Source organism: Hippoglossus stenolepis, chromosome 17 (genome assembly GCF_022539355.2).
Source record: "Hippoglossus stenolepis isolate QCI-W04-F060 chromosome 17, HSTE1.2, whole genome shotgun sequence".
Classification (NCBI taxonomy): Eukaryota; Metazoa; Chordata; class Actinopteri; order Pleuronectiformes; family Pleuronectidae; genus Hippoglossus; species Hippoglossus stenolepis.
In genome coordinates this window covers 10,148,286-10,163,689 of record NC_061499.1, presented here as the reverse complement: position 1 = coordinate 10,163,689, position 15,404 = coordinate 10,148,286, and the positions used below count along the sequence as shown (strand labels likewise).

General features: G+C 41.5%; 4 protein-coding genes across 8 annotated transcripts; 1 reads left to right on the top strand and 3 right to left on the bottom strand.

The window, feature by feature from the left end:
- Positions 1-86: 86 nt before the first annotated feature.
- Positions 87-5,509, bottom strand: LOC118125000 (protein naked cuticle homolog 2). 4 transcript variants are annotated; one of them, XM_035183306.2, is made up of 8 exons: positions 4,763-5,509; positions 4,651-4,677; positions 4,466-4,539; positions 2,771-2,807; positions 2,243-2,334; positions 1,600-1,711; positions 1,299-1,442; positions 87-1,182 (listed from the first exon to the last, which is right to left on the bottom strand). In XM_035183306.2, the coding sequence occupies exons 1-8, from the start codon at positions 4,785-4,787 to the stop codon at positions 728-730; spliced, it is 966 nt and encodes a 321-aa protein (XP_035039197.2). In that variant the 5' UTR covers positions 4,788-5,509; the 3' UTR covers positions 87-727. The 4 variants fall into 4 exon arrangements, with proteins under 4 accessions (XP_035039197.2, XP_035039198.2, XP_035039199.2 ...); XM_035183307.2 differs by having other exon boundaries at positions 2,243-2,331; XM_035183308.2 differs by lacking the exon at positions 4,651-4,677.
- Positions 5,510-5,629: 120 nt separating this feature from the next.
- On the bottom strand, positions 5,630-8,039 carry gatad1 (GATA zinc finger domain containing 1). The gene is made up of 5 exons (XM_035183313.2): positions 7,548-8,039; positions 6,623-6,745; positions 6,455-6,514; positions 6,112-6,295; positions 5,630-6,021 (listed from the first exon to the last, which is right to left on the bottom strand). The coding sequence occupies exons 1-5, from the start codon at positions 7,770-7,772 to the stop codon at positions 5,831-5,833; spliced, it is 783 nt and encodes a 260-aa protein (XP_035039204.1). The 5' UTR covers positions 7,773-8,039; the 3' UTR covers positions 5,630-5,830.
- Positions 8,040-9,368: 1,329 nt separating this feature from the next.
- On the top strand, positions 9,369-12,004 carry chrac1 (chromatin accessibility complex subunit 1). Its single transcript, XM_035183314.2, has 3 exons — positions 9,369-9,676; positions 9,860-9,986; positions 11,034-12,004. Exons 1-3 carry the CDS (start codon positions 9,533-9,535, stop codon positions 11,111-11,113), a joined length of 351 nt encoding a protein of 116 aa, XP_035039205.1. The 5' UTR covers positions 9,369-9,532; the 3' UTR covers positions 11,114-12,004.
- Positions 12,005-12,006: 2 nt separating this feature from the next.
- On the bottom strand, positions 12,007-14,478 carry si:ch211-57n23.1. Of its 2 annotated transcripts, none has more exons than XM_035183311.1 (3): positions 14,183-14,478; positions 12,831-13,385; positions 12,007-12,462 (listed from the first exon to the last, which is right to left on the bottom strand). In XM_035183311.1, the coding sequence occupies exons 1-3, from the start codon at positions 14,356-14,358 to the stop codon at positions 12,321-12,323; spliced, it is 873 nt and encodes a 290-aa protein (XP_035039202.1). In that variant the 5' UTR covers positions 14,359-14,478; the 3' UTR covers positions 12,007-12,320. The 2 variants fall into 2 exon arrangements, with proteins under 2 accessions (XP_035039202.1, XP_035039201.1); XM_035183310.1 differs by having other exon boundaries at positions 12,831-13,388; positions 14,183-14,477.
- Positions 14,479-15,404: the final 926 nt, after the last annotated feature.

The window sequence follows — 15,404 nt, the reverse complement described above, 5'->3', positions numbered from 1 at the left end:
CATTGAGTAAATACAGCCAACAGAAAAAACTGAAAACAAATATTGGATTTTTCCAGATTGTTATATGAAGTGTGAACTTTAAAAAGTTGAATTATTCAAATTGTTGTTTAATTTATATTCTTACATTTGGCCAGAAAATAAATATATCATCATGTCAGAATAAATTAACAGAATAAAAACATTTACATGACAGACATACTGTGTTTTAATTTTAGCATTATGTTTGTACCATCAAGCAGAGAAGACATCTTCTTCAGGCGTCTGTGGCTCGGGATATAGAGCGGGTTGTCCACTGACCACAAGGTCGGTGGTATGATCCCCGGCTCCTTCAGTTAATATGTAAAACGTTTAATAATAGTAGTGCAGCATATATTAGTGCTATATGAATGTGACTTATACTGTAAAGACTAGATACAATCCATGTACCACATTGTTAGTATGCAGTGCTGGGAGGATTTCAAAATAAAAGCATTATACAACCCTACACACTTTACATTTCTTGTACTACCTGAGAGGAAACTGTTAATCTAAAGTGCTTTAAAAGTGTCATTCAGTCGGTAAGGACCTGACCTTCCAGGACCTAGTGTGGGTAATCTAACAGCACTTTGTTTGATTTAGATAAAAGTATCTCAATCTGTTTCCACCACTTAGTGAATTTAATATAAAGGAGACGATTTGAGGACCAACTCTTCTCCCCTGAATCCAGTTTGATGTGTTTGGAATGCGTTTATGAAGGGTGGTAGTGGTGGTGGTGATGATGATGATGGTGCTCGTGGTGGTGATGATGTTCATGTCTCTGGGCCCCACCGGAGAGATGAAGTTTACTGAGCCTCTCCCTCTCCTCCCCTGGTTGGAGCTGGGAGCCAGGATGTCTCAGGGGCGTGGGAGCATCTTGCACCCTGGAACGAAGCCTCTTGCTGTGGGTAAGATGGGGGGGACTGTGTGCTGGAGGGTGAGACTGGGTCGGATGGCACCATGAAGCGGGATGTTGGCCGTGCAGCCTGCAGGACTTTCCCACTCCTCTGCTCCTGTCTTTGCCCACTGACGCCGGCTTATTCTTGAGAGAATGGAGGATCGAGGGGCTTCCAGGGGACTCAGAGGAGATGCAGTGCGCCCTTCCTGCCACTGGGTGGTGCTGAGAAGCAGAGTGACTTTGCTGCCCTGGGTCCAGAGAGGGGGTCTCTGGAAAAAAAGAGGAAAAAACCACTTCAATTAAATCAAATTAAAACTACTTAATAATGTGAGGTGTTTACGTTGTGATATCTGCAAACATCATAACAAAAGAGTAGTTTCTGTGCCTGTATTGTCAAATTTAGATGTGTAGTTCTCAATGCCAGCTAGATCCAGGTAGTGGTTTCTGCGCTCGATGTTTTCATCCACACAGTAAAGTTTCGTCGCCGGGCTTCCAGCCTCCGGAGACGCTCCTGAGTCCTTTTCTGTGGCTGTTTTCAGTGAGAGAGAGATAAAAATCATCAAATCATAGACTGCATAGTCTACAGTTCTGAGCCATGCAACAGTGTCTCTTTCGATTCCTCAGTATTTCCCCTATATGTGTTATATTGATGGTTTGGAGAGCCATGGTAAAACATGTTATTTTACCTGTTTGTGAAATCCTTTCTGGGCAGATCTTCAGGGGTGTGTTGTCCAAACACGGCTGCTTCACAGAGGTCTCCAGAACCTTACACATGGAGTGTATGAGACTGGACATACCCTGCAGAACACACACTCACACAATGTGTACACAGAAACTTAAAATACATTTGAATTATTTAAATATAAAAACAAGCGACCTCCTTTGTGTCGTGGCTGCTGTTGTCAAAATTGTACAGTGTGAAGACCCACGGCTGCTGAGAGTCGTCCTCCAGCACCGTGTCACACTGTGTGTCCCATGCATGCACATAGTGTCAGAATAACAAGCTCAGTGCTGCTCTCATGACACTAAGAAACCACAATGTCATTCTGTCACACACACACACGCACAATTACCTTTTGTCTGTGTTCTTGCATGTGTGTATGAAAGTGTGTCTGTACGTGTTGCTTGCTTGTTTAGATCATGGGCCGTATTAACTTCCATTGCACCGGCTTGCAAAGGACAGTTTTAATCGGTGGGGATTCACCTAAGACACAAGGTCATTGGTTGCTAAATGCCAATTATCCAGACACATAAGAATCACAGTCATGTGATATTCTGCAAAACAGATCCCACAATCCATTGGTCAGAAGCGTGAAGACGAACACTCACACCAGCGTTGCTTTTCTTCTGCTTTGTCTCTTTATTGTCCGAAAAGGAAATGTTCTTGTCCTTGTCATGTGTCGTCTTCGTTGGCAAAACTACTAAGAAACACACAGAGATGAACTGTGAGTAACAATATTTGTCAGACTCACAGAACTAGGTGTAACAAGTTATTACTATTAGATAAAGATGGTTCATTATTGCACAGATATGACATTTGTTAACATATACATATACATTTTTCCTCCTTGGATCGCTCATTCAAGGCCACACAAGATTAGCTTTAATCACTATTGTGATAACATGCTGTGCCTTTGTAATTGATTTAATCTTTGTTATAAACTGTTTATAAAAAGTCCAAACTCTTCCACAGAGGAATAAAACAGATGAGTTTAATTTCACTTCATGTCTTGTTTCTCTGGGAAATAAAGGGAACATGACGTGTTAAAGCTTATGTATCAAAAGTGGTAGTGCACTAAATCTACACAATAAGAAGGGAGCGACACATCAATATAATGCATGTTACTCTGTACTCACCCTTGAGGTTGCAGCTATGGTCGGACTTGCCCAAGTTCTGTGAGAAACATGAGCGAGAGAAAGAGGAAGCGATTAAGTGATTTTTCACGTCCCCTGAGTGTTGAGATGGAGACGCGAGCAAAGCTGAACAATCCCTGAACTTCTGGTGTGTAATTCTTTCCAGGAAACTGTCACCAGCATCACTTTAACGACAATCAATATCAATTCTGATGATACGTTACCAGATGAAGAAGTGATGTGCATTTTTTTTTTAATACTCACATTAAAAGACACAAAATGAAAGTAAATTGGACAGCAGAGTAATACGAGAAGGAGTAAATTCTAAGTCTTATTTCTAATGTTGGAAAAAGAGAGTTCATATTGTACTAAATTTGACAGATTTGCCATTTACAGTGTTACAGCAGCAGAGTCATGGAGAATCAAACTATAATAGGCTGGAAAATGTAACCACGGGAAGCACTCTGCTATTAACACGCACAGAAACTCCACCACCAACCGTTACACAACTTGGAGTTGACGTCTTTTCCCTTACAACTACACAACTCTCCAGAACGTTTGTATAACATGGTACAAAATAAGCGTGTTTCCTCTAAACTTTAAAACAAGAAAAGTGCTGATAACTCACATCAGATCTCATGATTACATTGATAGAAGATTAAATTCAGTGAGGAGGAGTGAACATGTATTTGTCATCTCTATTTTAGACAAGTGTTAAAATTAATTTAGGATTCCCACACACAACCCTGTGATCCTTGGAAGCACATAAAAACATCTGTTGTTTACTCTCACCATCATGAATCTGGTTGCACAGATAAAACCAGTGTGTTTGTAGCTATGAGGAGAGTGTGTGACCGTCACCAGCTTTTAGTTTTTGAGGAAAAACCCCGAAAAATAGGATTATTATAAAACTATTTCTGATTCCAAGCCCCAAAACGTGAGGGTCTCATTAAAGTCTACATGTGATGCCATTTATGCAAGCAAACCCCCACCCCTCCTCTCCACACCCTCCACACATCCAAAGACCGCTGACCCCCCACCCCACCCTCACACTCTGTCTGGAGAAGGAAAGCAGTTCCAGATGTGGAGACTTTTTCTCCCCCCTTCAGTGCACGCCTGTATAAAGAGCTGGCTGTTTGGAGGAGGGTAGCGGCTCTGCTGCACTTCACAGACTTGGAAGTCTCTTTATAGAGAAAGGGCGGAGGAGGGGGAGGATATAGGCGACCATGCCTCCATACACCTTTTATGTCTCTTGGATGAGATGTGAGCCGACACTGTTTCGTCCAAAAGCTGCGGGCGGTGGCATTTATTTAAAGCAGTACATGAGGAGGCTGCTAAAGTTTGTGTTTTTACTTGTTTTTTTAGTTCTGCAGTATGAGATCTGAGGTCTGTGGGTTACATGTACAGCTCTTATGCATGTATGATGTTGTTCTGGAGGTGTTATTAATAATCCATTTAGGGCCAAGTAAAGTAATTTAATTAATATAACTTCAAATGCACATATGGATTCTTTCAGATGAGGAAAAACACCCCTCAGATCAATCTATATAATAATTATTTCTCTGAAGCTACAAAATATAATTTAAACAGAAATTAAACCTCTGTGATCAGCATGTGACAAGTTTCCATCACCAGCAATATACTCATAAATAATACTGCTACTAATAACAACAACAACAACAACAATACAATCTCTACCTCTGTCAGTTTGCCTCTGTGTTTGTGCTCCAGTTCCCCCTGACAAGTCAACACACTGGGGGCCAGACTATCACCTGCAGAACATAAATATAAAGAATAAAAATATATTTAAAAAAGAAAACACACATACACACATGGATGAAGTCAGTGCACAGTGGTTGAATTTGATGTAATAACAGTCTCACCTTCAGGACTCTGTCTGCGTTTCAAAGCTGAGAAAAGTAGACCAAAGTAAATGTGATGTGTGGTAATATGTATTTAATAAAAAAAACAGTCAAATTTGATGTGAAGTCTCACCAAGTTTGGACTGTAACTTGCCCATACTCCTGTCTGTCCTTTTTCATCAGTGAAAACTCATAATGTCCAACTCATGAGAGGAGAAATGAGCCTAATGTTACTGAGCATCAGACCTCTCTCTCTCCCTCTCTCTCCCTCCCTCTCTCTCCCTGGTTTGACTGGGGTGTTTATCAAAGAGTCAGAGCAAGAGAACTCCCCTCAGCACACTTCCTGCTTCCTATATATCAGACAGACATGTGGAGTTTCTTTGTGGCTTCTTGTTTTGAGACATGAAGTGTAATTCATATGCAGTTATACGTTGTATATCAAAAAATGTCACTATAAATAAATAATTTAAAAAAGCTTTTTTTTTTTTTAATCATAGGAATCTTAAAACTTTGATATATTTAAGTCTATATAAGACATGATTTATCAGTGACCTTTATAGAACCGTTTTTGTATTGCTGAAGATAACTAGTCAGAAATAAATGTGAGAAAACCACAATTGAGGACACACACATCAACTAACTGTTCTCATAATTAACCTGTCCGTCTAGAGGGCAACAGTGACCGAGCAGCTTCAAGATGAATCGTGACCATAAAACACTTGATTTAGAGCAAAAACAAAACATTGGAAAATGGAAAACAGAAAAAGACTGTACATTATTATTCTTTTACTTTCTCTGTCTGCGAATACAAGGAGTTGTGATCTAAAGTAATGGTAATAAATAAGTCCTTTTCAGGCAAGTCTGAACAATATCCAGCAACAATTAAAATGTCTTATTGTGATTGTTCCTGCACTGGTTGGCCCCAAGGAAAAGCATTGCTGTGCACAGGGATCTTCAACTTTTAAATAAAAGGTATATTTTTAAACAATCACAAACAAAATAGTGGAAACAAGATTTTTTTTTTTTTATTACTAAATAGAAAAGTAATATTCCAATGCTGCAGCTTTGTGAAATGTGGTTACATCTGGTTTCATCAGTGTCAGTGGCTGTGGTTCACAACCATTTCAGTTTTTTTATGTTACATAAATATACAAATGTCTGTTTAAAAGCAACAGAGCGAGTCCATATCAGAGTCCAGTTGTTAGCTGCTTCCAGCCACAGACTCTTTGACAGTGAGGGCCGGTGTGGCTCCTATGTGGGTCCAGATGTAGCCTTTCTCTGGTCGGATCGGGATGGTGGGGAACGGCGAGCTCCACGACTTGAAATATTCAGAGGGGGCGTGGCACACAAACTCAAGGTACTCCATCTTTCTGGGGAGATCCTCCTCTGGACCTGGAACACAAATGAAAAGTCAGTTCCCAAAATAAGTCAAACTACAAGCATAAAAATATCTTAACTCGGTTCTCATTTCGCATTGCTCACCAACTATGTATGTCGCCGGATCAAACTGGTCCTTTGGGCTGGCCTGTGTGGGGATTAACCAGGTCAGTGCTGCACTCTTTTCACAGTACTGGTCCTGAATGAAGCCTCGAATCTGAGCATAGTACGGCTTCCCGTCTTCTTCGTCTGTTACTTTGATCACGTCTCCTGTCTGATAGTAAACTCCCTGTTGGTACAAAGAGAAAGACAGATGATGAATAAACAGGAAATCTGGTCGACAAAGGTGGTTAAAGCTGCAAGAAGACGAGGAAATGCTGATAATCAATATGATCGTTTCTCATATTGAACAGAAATGATTTTTCCTTGGTAAGAATAAACATCTTACCTTATAAAATACAGATTCTGACGTGATGATTGTTGCAACTGATTCTGGTGCTTTAATTGGCTGAGTAAAGAAATCACACACACACAACAGTTAAATGCATAAACTCACAGTACAGAATAACAGAAATAATCATCATCATAAAGTTGACAAATCAAATACACGTCTTACGTTTTTAAGTTTAAATATGTGTCTTCTTCCTTTTCCCTTGGTGGACACTTTCTTCTCAGATGCAGGAGCTTTGTACTTGGTACTTCTCAGCCGTGCAGACCTCCTGTGGATCTCCTGTTGTCTCTATGGACATAAAACAACACACATCAGGTATATAAATTATACTTCACCGGGTTCTACACTGTAGCTATTGTTTCTGAGACCATAGGTTAATTTATACCATACACCAAAAGAACAGTTTTCTCTATACAAGAGAAACATTTTGTCATAGATTGTTTATTTCTTGCCACTCTATTTCACTAAACAAAAAAAGGATATGAGAACACTCCAATTTGAATTGTATACAACTTCCTCATATCACAGTAAAGTCAACAGCTGTTAAATCATTCGTCTAGGAACTGTTCCTGTATTCATGGTCTGTGGGGCAGATATAGTTTTGGTTATAATCACTACATCACTGTCTGTCACTTGGTTGATTGTATTCACATTAATATCAATCAAATATTATTTGTATAGCCCACAATCACAAATCACAATTTGTCTCATAGGGTTTAACAAGCTGTGATGGATCCCTCTCCCAGGACAGACAGAAGCGCAATAGATGCACACATCAACAAAATAACAGTATTTACATCATCGATTAGAAGAAACAGTTTGTAACATAATGAAAAGGTGAGTCAATGTTGTTGTTATCTTTATAGATGAGACAATGTCTGATAGAGATGAAGGGAGCAGCAATGACATGAAATGGAGGAGTTGTTGTCAGTAATGGTTGAATATGTGAGGAGACATATTGTATATCAAGCAGTCTTGTTGTAAACATAGTCCTCAGCTGCCACCACGATCACGATCCACCACAGCCACGAATATGCAGTTTGTTTCTTCTGATTTTGCCGGAGAGACGTATCTCCACAGAGAAACTAACCTGCTTCCCTCCGCCATTGCTGGGCAGGGTGCTGGAGGACATGGAGGGTCCCGATGCTCCTCCGCCGCCTCCACCGCAGCCTCCTCCTCCTCCGCCGCCGCCGCCTCCGACGCTGCTCTTCCCGGTGCAGTTGTTGCACAGGATCTCCCCCAGGTTCCCCTTCTTCCACATGGACGAGGAGTTGGTCTTGCAGACGGCGCAGCTCGGCTTCAGACCCAGAGGCATCGTCGGCGCGGAGAGACGAGATCGGTTCAGTGCGGAACAATGAGAAGCAGCGAGCTGTTTGTCATCAGTGTCCGGGGACAGGAGCCGGAGACACGGGGTCCTCTCTGCTGCAGACACACCCACACAGCCCAGCTACGGCATGTGACCGCTGACGGTCATAACAACCGCAGTAACACAGTTGTTTATTTTCGTGTCACCAAACCACCGCCATTGCTGAGCGCCAGCGTTTCTTCTTCTTGTGCGCTGGCCTGTGTCGTCCGCTCTTCTTCAGTGCTTTGGATGTGTGCGAAGTCGAGCGCCGCCGCTGGACCGGAGGACCCCGCGCATCAGTTTTGTGGAGGTGAATGGAAATTCCGAATGTGGTATAAAAATTGTAATCGAAAGGAGATGTTTAGTTATTTTATTTAGATAGTGTATAAAATATACAAAACAAATATATATGTGTTGAATGAAATAAACGGCAAAGCTCAGTTATTGTAGTGATCATTGTACTACAGCTGATTAACATTTTTTGTATTATACGACAAAAAACATACAATATTTTGCAAAGCTTATTGTACTCATAAGGTTTCACTGGGGCACATAATAAACTCAGTACAAATAATTGAAGAACACAATATGAAGAGGAAACAAAAACAGAATAAAACTTTGTGGTCAAATAAAAAGGTAATAAATCAAATATACATATCGAACATTCAGCCCGAACTTATTAAAGATATACTTTTTGTCACAAAAGGAAGTTTGATGATATTTGAACAATAAAAGCAAAATGATTTTCAGATTGATGCGCCTCCGGTCCAGCAGGGTGCAGTAATCCACATAGACAGCAGCTGCCACCACCGTTTACCGTTAGACTGAAGGGGAAGAATAAACGCGTCTGTGTTCAAAACAATAATTGAAGTTCCGGTGTTCCAGTTTAACTGGGGATCATGGCAACTGGTGATATGTTGTCTTTATTCCAGATGTCGCTGGTCGGTTGCAGACTCGGTCGCAGATTCGTCATTTTAAAAAGCGCCTGTGTGTGAAGTGCAGTGATCTACTGAAGGTGTCTTTGAAATAAACATCAAACAAAAACCCATCTCGACTTATTGTAATGTGTCCGTATCAACATCACGGTTAGACAACAATATAAATCATATGGGTAAAAAAATTAATATAGCACAAAAAAAACTTGAACGGGATTCAGAACGACATGGCAAAGCAGCCTGATGACTCCTTATGATGGCAATACCATGTTCAGTGTAGAAGAGGAAATGCTCCTCCACACTTTAACCCTTTGATAAACAAGCTATGCAAACCCCTTCTAATGCACAACATGGGTTAAAGAATGACCCATATTCATTTCCTGTGATATTTCATGCATGGTTGGGTGTTTCTTTGCTATATTAATTTATAGCTTATTCTTCCTTCTTCATTCAGGAGAAGGCTCCTTTGGTGACATAGAAGCCTCATCTTCTACCTCTATGTCATCAAATGAGCCATCTCCATTTAGGAGAACCGGATCCCAAGACCCACCCACAACTCCAAGCTTGATCCTGTGGTCCTCAGCATCAGAGATTTCAGACTCAGAAAAATGTTTATTTCAACGACACCGTCAGTAGATCACCGCACTTCACACACTTTGTGAAACTGACGAATCTGCGACCGAGTCTGCAAGCGACCAGCAACATCTGGAATAAAGACAGCATATCACCAGTTGCCCCGATCCCGAGTTAAACTGGAACACCTGTTCGGCTGTGCGGCGCCGCTTCCTCGTGAAAATGTCTCAAAATAAAGACGACCTCGCGTCCAGCAACAAGAAGACCATCTCCCTCCCCATCTCCAGGGTGAGGCTGATCATGAAGAGCTCCCCGGATGTTTCCAGCATCAACCAGGACGCTCTCGTCCTCACCACCAAGGCCACAGTAAGCTGCCGGTGCTCACTTAGCTAATACCTCCGCAGAGCTAGCTCAGATCACCCACCTGCTGCTGCTGCTAACAGGGGGTAGCCCCGCTAGCTTCTGGAAGCTTCTCTTTGAGCTCCAGCAGCAGCTCGTTGTGAGTCTCTCCTCTGCTGACTTGTTGTGTTGTTGTTGTTGTTTTTGAAGGAGCTGTTTGTGCAGCATCTGGCTGTCTCATCGTTCAACAACCGATCCGGGAAGGAAACCAACTCGTTGTCCTACAGCGACCTGGCTAACACCGCGGAGGAGACCGAGACTTTACACTTCCTCACAGGTGAGATGCAGCTGCAGTCTGACGGAGGTGAAGCATCAGATCTGACCCTGGAACACTGAAACACGAGTGTAACCTGGAACCCCTCTGAGTTTATATCAGTGAGGGTCTTTGATGACTGTGTACAGGCATTAACCAGTTTATTAGGCACACTGAAAAGCACACAGAGTGAATATTAGAAACAGTCATCATCCTAACAACTAACAACATCCTATCAAACCTTCTTAATGTAGCACCGCTCTAAAACAATGTGCTTGAACTGTGCATCCACAGGTTTTCTCTCTTATGAATGTTTTGTTGATCCCTCACCCACAAAAGGTCTTTGTCACTGGATGTGTTTGTTGTTTTTCCATAGTCACATCTTTGACCAAACTTCCTTCAGGTCTTGATGACATTATGAACTAACTTTGGTGAAGTTCTTAAATGATACTGTTATCTTTTTGCTATATGTTCACTCATCATGCTGACAGGTTTTGTGTTGAGGATAGCGTACTGTTAAGATTAGTAAGGGGCTGGAAAAGAGCTCTAAAACCATGTGAGAAAAAATTCTCTGTGACCTATATTCAAGGAGATGTGATCAGTTAAAGTCACAGACTCCCCCACAAAAAGTTCAAACTTGGTTAGCCCATGTCTCTCTTCATTCATATCTGATACACAATTGTGATGATTTGACACAGAATTACGTAGTTTCAACACAAACTCAACATTACAACCTCCATGAGTTTTTTTGTTGTTGTTGTTGTTGTTGTAGCTGTTGAGTCTCCTGATGAAAGCTTGTGGTTATTGCATTGATTGATCCGTCATGATTTAAAGCTCTGTTGTCGCCACTCATTGATTCCTGGAGACCAGACCTAGTATCTCTCTGAGCAGGAGTTACCTTAGCTTTCTAATTCTACTTCAGCAACTAGACATCAACCATGGAATCAGTGGGATAATTTCCGACAGATGAAATAAGCCAGATGTCTGTGCCCTCTCCCATTAACAGGGAGTATACTGTACGTCCAAGTAGTCAAACAGTCATGAGTTTAACACAATCTTTTGAACCCACAGATATCCTGCCTAAGAAGATCTTGGCTCGAGATTACCTCACATCTTTGGAGCAATTTCAAGAAGAGGATGCTGACTTTTAAACCAAGTACACTGGATGCAGTTCACGTCCAGATGGATCAGATGTACAAGTGCTGCCTCTCACTGAAGTGACGGGCAGGAGAGACACCCTGAACTTTCTCACTGCTTTTTAAATGCATTGACAGAGTTCAGTTGTCGGGCTTTGTGAAAAGTTAGTAGACGTGGATCTGAAAGTAAAGCCACACAGGGCTGAACACAAAAAACACAGAGTCATAGAGGAAACTAGAAGCTGTACTGTATATCTATGAGTAAAAAATGGATGGCAGCAAGGTGAATTTGTATAACTGCCCCGAACAAGGCAGCCTTAGATGAGTCTTAATGCAACCACCCCTTAACTTTTCTGCAGAGCTGATTACCTCTATAGAGAGAACTGTTAAAAGTACTGCTAATGCAGAAGTACTGGTAATGCTCATTAGTGATGAACGGTAGATCTGGAGCAAGAAGTGATTTTGCATGTGGCCTGTAATCCGAGACATATTTTTATGAGGAAGGGTGAATAGTTCCCCCCCCCTTCACGGAACATACCAAGAGTTAATTCCACATAATTGTCTCAGCAGAGTTTTCATTGCCTCTAAAATAATACAATATAAACACGTTATTTTCGAGAGGCTGTCGAACACTGGCTTCCAAGTGAAATGTACTGATGTGAACATTATGCATGATACTATCATTTTAAATATATATATTTTCCTAACGCTAACCCTTGAGTTGTGATTCCAATGATCGTAAATCCCTCTATTTTGTAGCGTCACTACAGAACCGCTGAACATGCTGCGTCTTTCCAAATGAAAATTCACCCTCAGCCTCACAGGTGGTGTGTGACAGGCATTTCCTCCTTTACAAAAGTGTTGTTTAGATTTGATAATAAAATAAAGCAAGTTGAATAAGTCTTATCCTCGTGTCTTGTGGTTTTATTAAAGCCCATTAATGTGACAATGAAATCTCATGGATCGTGATTACAAACTGAAGATATAATAACTGGATTTCATTAAAACTCCCAGATGATCCCCAGCAAATTCCAGGTCCAGTTAAAGGTTCCACTTTTGACTTTTGTTAATAAGTGACATCATAATGTGCATATGAAGTGTGTTTTGTAATCATACGACAGACATACATATTCCTGAGAGGGCATGCATTTGCTACATCGTTGTTCAAAACATGAAATTATAAATTCAGTTCAGATGAAGGCAGAAAAAGAGTCTGAAGTCGTCACTGTCGGATTAGTTTGCTGAGTCGCAGCTGCATGTTGATCAGAGTCTTCTCTAACGTAGAGAACTGCTGCTCCAGGTGGTTCGCCATGTGCTCTCTGACATCGATGGTGTCTCTGGTGTTGGACAGATGCTCCCTCATGCTGGAAGAGATGACGACCACAAGCAAATGACTGAGATCTGTCATGCACACAGCTTTGCATGATTTTAAAATGAACTTAACCAAAGTACTTAGGTTCTAAAGACAGTCTTTTTTAACTGCATGTAAAATGGTGTAATTTCATGTATAAGTTTAGAAATACATTTAAATGTAATTCATGAAAAACTACACAATTCCAACACACACATTGTTAAAGTATATGTAGTAAGTCCGTGTAAAGTTCCTGGCAGCTTCATTTTGTAGGACTTCAAAGCAATTTTACACATTTACTGCAAACTATTTGAGATTCCCTTACATTTATCCAAAGCACAGACCTGATGGGTAAATGGTTCATTGTTTGATGTATCTTACTTTGTTAGGACCCCCTGCTCCTTCCCCTCCTTCCTCTTCTCCTCCAGTGACACAAACACCTTCTCCATGGTCTGCATAGTTTCTGCCATACTCAGGTGGTCTGAGTAGACCCCCTGCACCTCCTCTTTGGCTTGATGGTCATAGGAGAACCCTCCCTCCTCCACGCCGCTGGAGGTGGACACTGCCTGCAGGGAGGCCCTGTTCTGCAGAAGCTGCAGACGGGACCTGGCAAACTCCTCAGGTCCGGCTACGTTTTCCCAGCACACTGCAGAGGACGGTGGCAACCAGAAGCGCTGGCTGCAGTTCACCGGTTTCCCAGGGGTCTCTGTTACGAAGGGGCTGTCCGCGGGGAAGCTGTGAAGCAGCTGCAGGAGAGATGATCCCGAGCCCCACTCCAAGTCCTCCATGTATGATTCCCCAGACTCTTCTTCAGGGGGGATATTAGGAGGGGCACCCGCTGGTCCTGCAGCCTCTGCTGGGAGGCAGACCCCCAACAGTAGGCAGCAGGACAGGCAGAGCACGGCCCTGCTCACTGCCCCCTGGAGCATCTCTAAACTGCTGAAACATGAAGTATTGAGGCGGATTAAACTTTAAGGAAAAAATAATGGAAAAGCCATTCATTGCCAAAATGTCATGACCTTATCCACTGAACAGTTTTTCCAGTGATGTCTTTTCCTGTAATAAACCTATTGTTTCACGCACAGAGCAAATCTCCTCGCTCATCTTACAAAAACAAAACAATGGCTACTGCATTTTTATGTTTGGAAGCAAAAATGTAATCTTTTCTAGTCATTTAAATATATGTACAGTCACACAAATGTGTCATGCAAGTCATAGAGGGTTACATTTTAATTGGTGACTTATATAATATTATGCATATTATATTTATTGTATATGTACAATATGTATTATTTATCCATATTATATATATTTATATTTATTTGTTTTAATACATACGAGACTGGTCCCTGGCATCAAACTGAATCAGCACAGACAAGATGTTATTTTACCTTCAAATAAAAAAAATTAAATAATAAAATAAACTGGCAATTGCAGCCGATATTTCTGCATCAATAACCTCATATTTCGGTAAGCTGTACCCATATATACATCTCTAAAGGTTTGTAGGATATTGTGATGTATATATCATATTTTCTATTGTTTGGCTTTACCGGAAATTTTACTTTCATTTCTTGAGCTTCACATCCGTTTGCAGGCGCAGAAAGTTTGGAAAAAAACCGGAGCGGAACAATTTCTAATCGCTGCAAACACTAAGCCCGAATAGAAACATTACTTTCATAACAATAATATATATGAATCTCACTCCTGTCTGGTGAACGTAAGGGATTTACCTTGCAAAGAAAACTCCAGCGCCAGAGCAGCAGCAGCCTGTGAGTCGTGCGACGCTCCTCTGGTTCCTGATGAGGTTGGACGGAAAAAATTCAGCCCGTAACATGCGATGTGAAACAGAGTCAGAGCAATGACTTAACCTCAGTCTGTGCAGGAAATGAGGGGAATTGCATTTCATTGCTGGTAAGAGTCAGTGTTTGCACATGTTTAAAATGTGGATCAGAGAGATCCTGTGCACTTCCTTCCATGTAAAAGTGTTGATTCTTCTGCTGCTCAGTCAAACCTCTTATGAATGGAGTGGTTAAGGTTGAGGGAGGTGTCATGCTCCTGGAATTTATGAGCCATTTTACAATGTCCTAAACAAAACCAACCAGGCCTGAATCTGGCTCGATTTTAAACCTTCAAATCTTCTAAATCACTCCTCAAAAGTCTACGAAAGGACATTTCCACAAAAACACCATGTAGATCTCACTGTTATAAGATCAACGGACTAAATCTTCACTCTCAAAGTTGGGGATCCTGAGATTCATCCACATCATCTGTGTTTATCTGTGGCCAGGGAATGAAATCATGTGGCCTGGCCTGATGCACACCCTGACATAGGCAACAAAGAATGGGGGACATGTTTTAGCGCCAGTAACTGAGGACGGATGTAATTTGAAGGGGAGGCGTGGACCTGAGTACACAACACAGACCTTCTGATATGTATAGTTAATCTCAGGATGATGTGTGATGCAGATTAAATTGGTAGAAAAGGCCTCTCCGCACTGATCTTGGCAACCAGATGTTGTCATTTAAGGCCTGGCGAAGATTTTCAAACCATCTGGGGAACAAAGGGTGAACGGTTTCCTGCAGATGAAGATGTCTGAGTCATGCTTGGAGTCTGTCGTCAAATGGATTCAGACGGAGGAGCCAGAAAAATAGTCACATATGCTGCACAGGCTGGTTTACAGCTGTCAGACAGAGGAACAGAGCAATGAGCCGTCTCCCACAAAACATGTTGTTCAGAGGCAGCTGTAGGAAAATTACAGTGTATGAAGAAACAGAATCACATTTAGTAGACATAAAAGAATCAGTAGAACAGAAAATTCAGATTCATCTCTCAGTTCCACATGATGACAGAGGGTCAGAGGAGAAAGTCTCCACATAAATATCAGATGGAACATGTGGAAACTGTAGCTCTGCTTCTTCCTCCATGTTCTTGCTGCTGTTTGTTCATGATCG

Excerpts from the sequence above, each read along its gene's own strand:
- LOC118125000 (XM_035183306.2), bottom strand. The coding sequence starts at position 4,787 with ATGGGCAAGTTACAGTCCAAACTTG. Across the intron at positions 4,678-4,762 it reads CAAGTTACAGTCCAAACTTG|CTTTGAAACGCAGACAGAGT; the intron begins GTGAGACTTCAC and ends TACTTTTCTCAG. Across the intron at positions 1,183-1,298 it reads ATCTAAATTTGACAATACAG|AGACCCCCTCTCTGGACCCA; the intron begins GCACAGAAACTA and ends CTTTTTTTCCAG.
- gatad1 (XM_035183313.2), bottom strand. The coding sequence starts at position 7,772 with ATGCCTCTGGGTCTGAAGCCGAGCTGCGCCGTCTGCAAGACCAACTCC. Across the intron at positions 6,746-7,547 it reads GCAATGGCGGAGGGAAGCAG|AGACAACAGGAGATCCACAG; the intron begins GTTAGTTTCTCT and ends TTATGTCCATAG. Across the intron at positions 6,515-6,622 it reads ACATATTTAAACTTAAAAAC|CCAATTAAAGCACCAGAATC; the intron begins GTAAGACGTGTA and ends TTCTTTACTCAG.
- chrac1 (XM_035183314.2), top strand. The coding sequence starts at position 9,533 with ATGTCTCAAAATAAAGACGACCTCGCGTCCAGCAACAAGAAGACCATC. Across the intron at positions 9,677-9,859 it reads TCCTCACCACCAAGGCCACA|GAGCTGTTTGTGCAGCATCT; the intron begins GTAAGCTGCCGG and ends TTGTTTTTGAAG. Across the intron at positions 9,987-11,033 it reads GACTTTACACTTCCTCACAG|ATATCCTGCCTAAGAAGATC; the intron begins GTGAGATGCAGC and ends TTGAACCCACAG.
- si:ch211-57n23.1 (XM_035183310.1), bottom strand. The coding sequence starts at position 14,358 with ATGAAATGCAATTCCCCTCATTTCCTGCACAGACTGAGGTTAAGTCAT. Across the intron at positions 13,389-14,182 it reads GCTGGAGTTTTCTTTGCAAG|CAGTTTAGAGATGCTCCAGG; the intron begins GTAAATCCCTTA and ends TTCATGTTTCAG. Across the intron at positions 12,463-12,830 it reads GAGCAGGGGGTCCTAACAAA|CATGAGGGAGCATCTGTCCA; the intron begins GTAAGATACATC and ends CATCTCTTCCAG.